The 11508-nt window shown below is 38.5% G+C and overlaps 2 protein-coding genes across 2 annotated transcripts; one reads left to right on the top strand and one right to left on the bottom strand.

Moving 5' to 3' along the window:
- The first annotated feature begins 982 nt into the window (after nt 1-982).
- On the top strand, nt 983-5508 carry LOC122300073 (rho GTPase-activating protein 3). The gene is made up of 5 exons (XM_043110451.1): nt 983-1856; nt 3237-3357; nt 3463-3582; nt 4041-4271; nt 4728-5508. Exons 1-5 carry the CDS (start codon nt 1378-1380, stop codon nt 5274-5276), a joined length of 1500 nt encoding a protein of 499 aa, XP_042966385.1. The 5' UTR covers nt 983-1377; the 3' UTR covers nt 5277-5508.
- A 4722-nt stretch (nt 5509-10230) lies between these two features.
- LOC122301689 lies at nt 10231-11277 on the bottom strand. Its single transcript, XM_043113084.1, has one exon. The coding sequence runs from the start codon at nt 11275-11277 to the stop codon at nt 10231-10233; it is 1047 nt and encodes a 348-aa protein (XP_042969018.1).
- Between the last annotated feature and the right edge of the window lie 231 nt (nt 11278-11508).

Below are 11508 nucleotides of genomic sequence, written 5' to 3' on the forward strand. Positions count from 1 at the left end.
AAAATCATACTATGGAAAAAAGTACTTTAAACAGCTAGAAAGACCTTTTTAAAAGGTATCTTAATTGAGATTTTTATTGAGAAGTTTTTACGATTAACGTTATATTTTTAATACAAATATATCTGTAATTAACTTTAAGTGCATATTACCATACGATAAACAACTTTTTAATAATAAAATTTACAATTAAAAGCTCTATTATAAAAAAAAAAAAGATTATTTCCTATCGCAATTCTAAATATACACTTAGTGAATGTTGGGGATTGCGGTGGAAAATATAGCTTATAACTTTAAGATTTATAGCTTTTAACTTAAATAAGGAGCTCTACTATTAAAAAGTCATTTACTATTTGGTAATCATGTCTCTAAAGTACTTTTAAAGTTAGTTATATTAATTTTTTTAAAATATACAGTTGTCTGCAAGAGATTTTTTATAAAAGTTTCAATTTAATGCTTTTTTAAAACGTAGATTTTTAACTTTTTTAAGTGATTAAAACACTTTTTATAAATTTATCAAACATATCAATTTTTCTTTAAAAGAACTTTTAAATAATTAAAAGTACTTTTTAAACTTTCAAACTCAATCCCAAATAGACTCTTAAAAGAAACCGTAAAGTGAAGTTATTGGTTTAAACTTCTAGGTCAAATAAAAAATAAATAAACTATTAGGATTATTTTTCATTATTTAACAACATTGACCCATTTTGTTGTAATCAACAATTATTATAGAATTTAGGGTCTCATTGTGTATGATACATCTTTCTCCTTCTATAATGAGCTTAGGGAATGCTCCAAAAAAAGTGGTCCAAATTTACATCTATCTCCACCGATCTGTGTACGAGAGGGAAACTATGAGGATTCCTAAAGACAACATCCAAATAACTGCCGAAACATAACAGTCATTGAGCTCATTACATGTCTTTGTATTCTACTTCGTCACCAAGGCCACACAACTTCTGTATCAGGAGCAGCTGACCCCTCCGACATTACACTTTGCATCAAGACCACGTACACAAGAATTTAGAAAGGAAGAAAAGACTTTGATTAAAACAAGAAAGAACACCAAACAAAAAGAAAAATAGAAAAGCAGATGTGTGCGTCAACCTCACCACCATACCCTCTCAAATCATTCGCCTTTGCATTTCCAAGCAACCTCTTGGCCTCCTCGTCCTCTTCCCCCCACCTCTCTGCCCATCTGCATCTTCACCACCAACACAACTTTCACCCTTTTCGCTCTAATATATTTATACCATCTTAGCCCACATTTCTTTTGGGAATTATTCTTCCTCTCCCTTCTCTGTGCTACACGCTCTCTTTTTATCTCTTTAGACTGTTTTAGACTCTCATTTGTTAATTGGTTTTTTACTTAAAAAAGCAATGGCTCGGCTATTTCGATCCAAATCTTGCGGACTCTTGGGACTCACCGAGCTCAACCCTGCCTCTCCGGGTCCATTTTTCCGCAACGGGGAAGAGCGAGATGAGAAAGAGGACGAGGAAGAGGAAGAGGAAGAGGAAGAACTTGAGGAGGAGGAGGAGGAGGATGGTGACGGTATCCTGCTCGAACCCATTTCGACCAGCCCGCACATGGGTCCGGGAACAAGAACTGCTGCTGACAATTGTCAAGGCCGGTCACATTGTCAAGGCGCGCAGTTCCCCATTCTGGATATTCTGGTTGCGGTGCTGAGGAAGTCGCTGGTGACATGCAGTGTGGAGAGGGACGATGTTAATTCACTGGATATTAGCTGGCCCACGGAAGTGAGACATGTTTCGCATGTGACTTTTGATAGGTTCAATGGTTTTCTGGGATTGCCCACTGAGCTTGAGCCCGAGGTTCCCAGGAAGGTGCCTAGCGCCAGGTGAGGGTTGTTAATCGTTTTCATTTTCAATACGTGTGTATTGCAGGTATATTTCATTATCTATAACTGGGAGATAATTAATGGTGGATATGAATGTGTGAGCTATGACGTGGTTTTTCTTTGGTTTTAATTTATTTAATATGTAATTCTGTTTGGTTTTTCAAAACCATAATGAACAAGATTCCTTAATTTATTGCAAAATGCAATTATATATGTTTCATTGAGAGTGAAAAAGTACAGAATTTGTTCGTGCTTTTGGATGAAGTAACAGTGAATTTGCAATAATTTGTTTGTGAGATTGTCTTTTAGGTGGTTGTGATCCCCTTGTGAGTTTTAGGTTGCAGAAATGGGGTCTGTGTGCCCGTAGAGTTCTGGTTTGTTTCCGTACGGTTTTGGAGGAATAAGATGGGTACAAGATGTAGAGCTGGAGCCTTTTTTTTTTTTTTTCTCTTTCTTTTGTTTTTTGGGGGAGGGGGGCTACTTTGAAGCTAGACGTTTCTTTTGGCTTCAAGATTATACCCACTTAACCAAGCTTGCTAATTACCTTCTTCATGTACGATACATATTGTAGATAGTGAGGCCTCGCGACAACTAGGAGCTCAAATATAAATACTCTGCAAGACAAAATTTAGAGAACAGAGAACAGCGGCTTTTAATTTAACCTTGCTTCTCTTTTATGTAGGTATTATAATTTCTATTACCTTAATTTTTTCATCCTCTACTTAGGGTGGTCCAAACACTTCAGACTTCTAACAAGGGAAAGGAAATATACCTTTGTTTGGATGATATGAATGAAAGCAATCTCAATTGATTTTAGAATATTTTCTTTAGGAGATCATTTATATAAAATGGTGAAGATCTTGTGAACTGTACATTGAGTATTATACAGATGGAGACTTTTGGATATGATTATTCCCTACATTTGCATGTCCCAATAACCAGTGCCCTTGGCATGTGTTGGCCTCTGCTTTTCTTTTGCTTTCTATTTAACTATTGTCAGTTGAAAATGGTGCTTACTTTGACAGCAGGAAGAAGCATGGAAATACATATTAATGTGGGTGCATTGGAGTAGTTCTAACATGTTAATTAAATGCTTCTTACGTGTTCATTTTGAATGGGATATATCTTTCTCTTTGTATGGTTGAATTTTTTATATGTGATAATCGGAGATATTTTATCAATCTATTTTGTTCCCTGTGATTAGAATATGATCTACAACGAATTCCTATTGGTGAATGTTGGAGGGTAGTTGGATATTTTGGACTAGAAGCCATTTTCATTTCCTAATTTCAATCTCCACCTTGTATGATTGTTTTATTCTGAATCCTATTTTCCATGAAATCTTATTTGACTAGTTTGCACGCTGTTTATTTTTAACAGTGCGAGTGTATTTGGAGTTTCTGCAAAGTCAATGCAGTGTTCTTATGATGCTAGAAGGAATAGCGTTCCAACAATTCTTCTTATGATGCAAAAGAGACTGTATGTAGAAGGGGGCCTAAAAGTACGTCTTATTTGTTCTATGAATTATTGATTTGATATGTTTATTGAAATGCTACCGATTATATCTTTGAAAAATTTAAGTTTCCTTTTCTTTTCATGCTTGAAGGCAGAAGGAATATTCCGCATAAATGCTGAGAACAGCCAAGAAGAGTATGTTCGAGATCAGTTAAACAGAGGTGTAGTGCCACGTGGTATTGATGTTCATAGCTTAGCAGGCTTGATAAAGGTACGCGTATTGGATGTCATGTTACATAGACTTCAGGTCCTAAAGTTGTGCGAACAGATAGCAACTCAGTTTGGGAGAGGCTATCAGTCTAGACTGTTACAGGACTTCCAGTTGTCCCTTCAAACTATTAATTGCTAATATCTCTAGATTAATGCAAATTTTTTTCATATGCTCCTGCATTTGACCAATATTTCAAATAAGCTAGCCAAAAAGGATACTTAAGTTTCTCTAGTCTTCTGTTTGTTCCTTGCTTTCGGTAGGGCCATAAAGATTTTGCCATCCACTTGTGAATTGAAATTCTTTGTTTTTCAAGGTTTCAAGTGTATCTTAAATGCGATGTTGTCATATGATTTACTGCATTTGGTAGCAGTTTTTAGTTTTCAAAAGCTTGATTCTTGACTTTTATTTCCCCACATATTGTTATTGTGACGTGTCACCTGCTTCATGATGCTCTGCAGGCATGGTTTAGAGAACTTCCAACTGGGATACTTGATTCTCTCACACCAGAACAGGTGATGCACTGTAATACAGAAGATGATTGCACTGAACTCATAAAGTTACTTCCTTCCACAGAAGCTGCACTGCTTGATTGGGCCATCAATTTAATGGCAGATGTTGCGCAGCATGAACAGTTCAACAAGATGAATGCCCGCAATATCGCTATGGTTTTTGCTCCCAACATGACTCAGGTTTGATAACATTTGTTCAACGTTTATTTTATTAAATTATTATTTTACATGGGATGATTGGTTGCTCTATTACAATTAGCCTCAAATGCCCTGTAAGTTCTTTCTATATCAGCCTCAAATCAAGGTGATTTTGAGCTTTTGAATGAATGCCTGATCTATTGATGGTCAATTTAATGGTTTTAAAGCCAAAAAAAAAAAGAAAAGAAGCTGTAATCAGGAAATATTGTTGAACTCGTATCAACCTCAAGCCATCCATACAAACGTCCCTTTTTTTGGTGGCTGATATAGATGGAGTCCTCTAGATGGAACTAGAGATGTACAGGCTTGCAACAACTGGCAACTGTGATTTTAATGAAAAATGAAAGAGTTCTATTTGATTGCAAACACATCTCACTTTGGTTGTGAACTTTGGGGTGGGGGGTGAAAAAGAGTGATCTTTCTTTTTCTTTGATGCAGATGGCAGATCCTTTGACCGCACTGATTCATGCGGTGCAAGTTATGAACTTCATGAAGACGCTGATTCTGAAGACCATCCGAGAAAGAGATGAATCAGCTTCCAAGGTTGGGCTACTCCTGTCATGTTCAGATTTTCCCAGCCACAATGATGACCCAATTTCCTCAATTCCAGTCAGGGAAGATTCATGTGAGCAGACTTCAGATCCTTGTGCCACCAATAGGCCTACCAAACACGACTTATTAAGGAGTAGAACTTTCGACAAGCGGGAATCCGACAACATGGAGAAACTTTGGAACTTTGAAAAGAAAAATAATGGGGACAAAGAATACAAATACGGGCCAAGTTGCAAGACAGCCAGTTATGAAATGGAGGGTTTAAAGAACGTATGTAATAGAGGGGGATATGATACCGGGGACTGGCTAAGTTTGAGAAAAGGAGTGCGGAAACTATACAAGCATCCAGTGCTCCAGTTGAATAAACCAGCTAAGAAGAATGAAATTCTTGGAATTGTAAATTCTAGGGGAGAAACCGGAGAAACTTGGGTGTAGAATGGGCACTGAAACGTTCCTACCTTGCGTAGTTTGTATGTTGTTGAGTGTAAACGCTGTAATAGAGTAGGTGTCAGGTGTGTTTGGTTCAGTAGTAAGATATCCGCAGGCATTAACTAAAGCTATACTGTGATCAGCAGTGATATCTAAGGGCAGGCCTACATTGTATAATTTGTGAAGACTCTTTTCATTTCTTTACAATGTCAAATATCTGATGGAAGTGGAAACCCCAGTTTGAGATGCAAGTAATTCTGAAGTTAATGACGCTTGAGTTGAAAGACGAGGGAAGACTTTTTACATTTACCACCTATGTCAAAGATGTTGAAAAAGCTTGACGCGGCTTGAGAAGGAAAATGTCCAGTACTAGAAAATGTTACTCTGTAGATCCATCTGCATGGTACATAAGGTGGCTATGGGCATCCTCTGTAAGTCATTAGTTGTCATATCAAATAAGATTTATTTCAAAATAAAGAAATGCATTTGGTCTCTTCATTTTTTTTTCTTTTTTCTTTTTTCTTTTTTCCTGGGAAAATTATTTCATTTTAATAATCCAAAGTTTCCTTGCAATCGTCCTAAAATTTCTAAACCTAGATGCTAAGCACTCGTAGAAGTGTAACAAGAAAATATAGGAAGGGAAACTTAGGGCTGACGGTGTTGCCTAAGTCTAATGTTCTCTTGGTCAATAGACTATAATATGGTTAAAAAAACCAACTATAAAGGTGATTTTTGTTGGCAGTACTCAAAGAGGTTTGCCTAAGGTTTCCATTACAACCGTGAGGGTTGCACCGGTGTTGAATAAATTGTGGTGGTTTAATAAACTATCACTTGCTCCATAGACTTGGATAGGAGAGTATGTCGACTCAGAATTTTAAAGAAAGTAGTGAAATAGGCAAGATCAGAAGGTTAACTCGATCACAGCCACACCTACTTCAAAAAGAGCGCATATCTATACCCACATTCCAATTTTGGAGGGGCATGGATAATGTTAAGAGGGAAGAAGGAGAGAAATATTGGACTGAATTGTTATGTATTTCGTATTAAGCTTTACAAATAAATAGATGTACAATGAGCTATGTATGGAAAAATATACATAAGGCAAGTGGACTAATTTGATTGAGTCCTAAAATTAAGCTAATTACAAAATTTACAAAATTTGTGCAGCCTAAGGTTTCCATTACAACCGTGAGGGTTGCACCAGTGTTGAATAAATTGTGGTGGTTTAATAAACTATCACTTGCTCCATAGACTTGGATAGGAGAGTATGTCGACTCAGAATTTTAAAGAAAGTAGTGAAATAGGCAAGATCGGAAGGTTAACTCGATCACAGCCACACCTACTTCAAAAAGAGCGCATATCTATACCCACATTCCAATTTTGGAGGGGCATGGATAATGTTAAGAGGGAAGAAGGAGAGAAATATTGGACTGAATTGTTATGTATTTCGTATTAAGCTTTACAAATAAATAGATGTACAATGAGCTATGTATGGAAAAATATACATAAGGCAAGTGGACTAATTTGATTGAGTCCTAAAATTAAGCTAATTACAAAATTTACAAACTTTGTGCAGCCTAAGGTTTCCATTACAACCGTGAGGGTTGCACCAGTGTTGAATAAATTGTGGTGGTTTAATAAACTATCACTTGCTCCATAGACTTGGATAGGAGAGTATGTCGACTCAGAATTTTAAAGAAAGTAGTGAAATAGGCAAGATCGGAAGGTTAACTTGATCACAGCCACACCTACTTCAAAAAGAGCGCATATCTATACCCACATTCCAATTTTGGAGGGGCATGGATAATGTTAAGAGGGAAGAAGGAGAGAAATATTGGACTGAATTGTTATGTATTCGTATTAAGCTTTACAAATAAATAGATGTACAATGAGCTATGTATGGAAAAATATACATAAGGCAAGTGGACTAATTTGATTGAGTCCTAAAATTAAGCTAATTACAAAATTTACAAAATTTGTGCAAGTCTTGATTTTGTGCATGTATGGTAAGAAATCTGTCAATACTTCCCCTCAAGTTGGTGTATGGAGGTATGTAATACCCAACTTGCGTTAAAAATGATGAAAAAGTTCATGTCCCAAAGGTTTGGTGAACATATTGGCAACTTGCTCACTTGAAGAAGTGTGGACAGCTTTGATGAGGCCCGAGCGAATTTTGTTTCGAATAATATGACAATCAATCTCAATATGTTTGGTACGCTCATGAAACACAGGATTGTGTGCAATATACAGTGCAAATTGATTGTCACAATGTAGAGTGAAAGGCTCGGGATGAGAGACACCAAGATCAGTGAGAAAGGCTCGGGATGAGAGACACCAAGATCAGTGAGAAGCTGTTTTAACCAAGTGAGTTCACAAGTTGTGACCGCCATAGCACGATATTTAGTTTCAACAGAAGAGCGAGCAACTATATTTTGTTTCTTAATGCACCATGAGATCGGACTAGTGCCTAACTGAATAAAATAGTCAGTGATGGAGCGGGGGGTGGTGGGGCAGCTGGCCCAATTAGAATTTGTATAAGCTGTGACATGTGTACTGTTGGATGAAGGAAAGAAGATGCCTTGGTTGGGGCAACCTTTGATGTAGCAAAGAACTCTAGTAGCTGCAGTCATGTTGGGAACCCGAGGAGCATGCATGAATTGACTAAGTGTGTTGACTGCATAAATAATGTCTGGTCTGGTAATGGTCAGATAGATGAGGCGGCCAACAAGGAAACGGTAAAGGCCAGAATTAGGGAGGAGGTCACAATCTTAAGTATTAAGCTTCAAATGTTGCTTCATAGGAAAAAGTGCAGTCTGTGCACCAAGTTGTCCACTGTCAGAGAGAATGTCGAAAGCATATTTGTGCTGATTAAGAAAGATGCCTTTGGAGAACGAGCAACTTCGAGTCCAAGAAAGTACTTCAGGGAACCGAGGTCCTTTGTCTTGAAGTGAGTGGAGGGAATTTTCTTGAAAATCTTGATCTGAGAGATGTCATTATTAGCAACCAAGATGTCATCAATGTAAACAAGAACAAGAGTAATGCTGGTGAAAGTGATGAGAGTGATCAAAGAATGATCTACCTACGACTGATGAAAACCTGCATAAAAAAGCACAGAGGTTAGTTTAGAAAACCAATTCCGGGAGGCTTGTTTAAGGCCATAGAGGGATTTTCTAAGGTGGCAGACGCGGGTCTCCCCATGAGGACAATATCCAGGTGGTGGGATCATGTAGACTTCTTCATCAAGATCGTCGTGCAAGAAGGCATTACTGATGTCAAGCTGATGAATAATCCAATTTTTGGTAGTTGCAACTACCAATAAGTAATGAACTGTGGTCATTTTGGCGACGGGAGCAAAAGTCTCATGCTAGTCAAGTCCTTCAACGTGAGTGTATCTTTTGGCAACGAGCCGAGCTTTGTACCTCTCATTGGATCCGTCGGCTTTGAGTTTGGTTTTGAAAACCCATTTGCACCCAATGGATTTCTTACTACGAGGAAGAGGCTCAAGAGTCCAGGTGGAATTATCCTCTAAAGCATGAAGCTCAGCAATTATGCCAGTGAGAGTGGCAGATAGTATTAGAATAGCATGGGGGTTCAATACAAGAGGTAAGAGCAGTAAAATAAGTAATATATGAGGGAGAAAAATGCGAATATGAAAGAAAAACAGACAAAGGGTAAGCAGTACCTGAAGCCAGTGAAGCAGATGTAGATGCCGTGGGCTCTGCATGTAAGATGAGAAAAATATAATCGTGAAGGTAGGCAGGTTGAGTAATGGTGTAGGAAGGGCGAGGAGCTAGTGGAGATGTGTTTGATAAAGTCGTGGGGGTCAGGGAATTAGGAAAGTCAGGGGAGTCAGGAGAGGCTGGAGGGTTAAAAGAGTCAAGAAAGGCCACAGGGTTAGGACAGTCAAGAGAGGGAGATATACTAGGTTTAGTGACGAGAAGAGGATTGATAGGAGTGGGAAGGGAGAGAGTGTCAAGAAGATCTTGGAAAGGGAATGTGACCTTGTAGGCTTTATGTGTGCTTAGGTAGCCAAGAAAGATGCATTTAGTGGCACAGGGAGAAAACTTGTCACGGTAAGTGTGCTTGAAAATAAAGTTTGCGGGCAACTTTTAGAAGATGCCGGTGTTTACTCTCCGCAACACCATTTTGTCAAGGAGTTTCGACACAGGTAAATTCATAAATGATGCCGTGATTGAGTAGGTATGTTTGAAATTGATGGGAAAGAAATTCTTGTCTATTATCACTGTTAATAATTTTGACTATGGTGTTAAATTGATTGTGGACAAAAGTGAAGAAGTGCGTTAAATGGGTATAAGCCTTAGATTTAAAACGCATAAGATATACCCATGTGGTGCGAGAAAAATATCAACAATTATAAGAAAATAATGAGCTCCACATAAAGATGCGGCACAATAACCACCCCAAATATCACAAAAAATATGATTGAAACAATAATCAATTTTATTGGCATAAGTGGAAAAAGGTAATATTGTGTGCTTAGAACGAGCACGAACATCACATTCAGAAAGAGTACAAGGAGAATTAAAAATACTGGGAATAGTAAAACTGGAGGGATGACCTAGACGTTGATACTATAGGATCTTATTTGTAGTAGATTGAGCTAACAAAAATGCCGGGAGAGTCGGGGTGGTACAATTAGAGCCCATTGCATAGATCACCCGCTCTAATCGGCTTCATCGATTGAGGGTCCTAAAATAAACAAGTGTTAGAGGAATAGTGATAACACAAGAATTATAAAGAGCAAGTTGAGAAACTGAGAGTAAATTGAATGACAAAAGTGGAATATAGAAAACGTGTTTTAAGATCAGAGAAGAGGAGAGAATACAAGAACCCAGCCCTTCGGTTGGGATATCTTACCCTGTTGGAAGCCAAATATGGTGAGGAGAGGCAATGGGCTTCAAATTGGCAAAGGCATCGCGTTGGTGGCAAATGTGGTGGCTCACACCACTGTCCACCACCCAATGGAGGTGTTGGTTGAAGGAGAAATCAGATGGGGAGAACAGGTTATAGCAAAATTTGTAGGGGATGGATCAATCGAAGGTTGTGAGGGTGTGAGGAGGTTGAGCAACTTCTGATACAGCTCTGATGACAATCCAAGGACCAGACTTGAAGTGGATGGAGTGAGAGAGACTAGATTTGTAGTCGATGGAGGTTGCCCTAAGATGGATGCCCGCAATTTGTCGGTGCAAGGCTCTTGGCCTGGAGGGTACCTGACAATGGTGCAGCAACATTCGCGTGTGTGGCCATCTTTGCCACATGTTGTGCACTTCAGAGGGGGTTGTGGGTTAGCAGTGGTGCAGGTAGCCATTGTCATCGTTTCTGAGAAGGGTGGTTGGAGATTGAGGAGCCTCTGTTGTTCTTCTCTAAAAAAGATTGAGAAGACTTTGCTTATGGAGGGAAGTGGATCAATGGCCAGGATTTGGATGCGAAGAGAAGCAAAGGAATCATTGAGCCTGAGAAGAAATTGGAAAACATGTTCATCATCAACCTGTTTTTGCAGGTCTTTGAGGTCAGTTGTGTTTTGGAGATGGCCAAGTTCATCCCAAATCTGTTTGATTTTGTTGTAATAATCATGTAAAGAATTTGTGGTGTGTCGCAAGGAGGAGAGGGCTCGTTTTAGGGGATAGATGCAGGCATTATTTCTATGGCAGAAATAGGAAGAGAGATCAAGCCAGACATTGTGGGGATCTGTATGGTATTCGAGGAAATTGGCGAGCGAAGGGCTAATGGAGTTGAGGATCCAGGTAAGGACCATATCCTTCATTTGGTTCCACTGAATATATTCTGGTTTGGTAGGTTTAGGAGGTGTGAGGGTGCCATCAAGAAAACCAAGTTTGTTCTTGGCATTGAGGGCTCTTGTCATGTCTTTTTGCCATTTGGGATAGTTGTCACCTGTGAGGAGGCCATTGACGAGAATTAAACTAGGAGAATCTGAGGGATGAAGAAGATAAGAGAAGGGGATGGGTGGGGTGTTGTTGTCAGCCATGGCAGAATGGCTTGATCTTTTTCTTTAGGCTGATACCATGTTAAGAGTGAAGAAGGAGTGAAATATTGGACTAAATTGTTGTGTATTTCGTATTGAGCTTTACAAATAAATAGATGTACAATGAGCTATGTATGGAAAAATATACATAAGGCAAGTGGATTAATTTGATTGAGTCCTAAAATTAAGCTAATTACAAAATTTGTGCAAGTCTTAATTTTGTGCATATATGGT

This window comes from Carya illinoinensis, chromosome 2, assembly GCF_018687715.1.
Source record: "Carya illinoinensis cultivar Pawnee chromosome 2, C.illinoinensisPawnee_v1, whole genome shotgun sequence".
Lineage (NCBI taxonomy): Eukaryota > Viridiplantae > Streptophyta > Magnoliopsida > Fagales > Juglandaceae > Carya > Carya illinoinensis.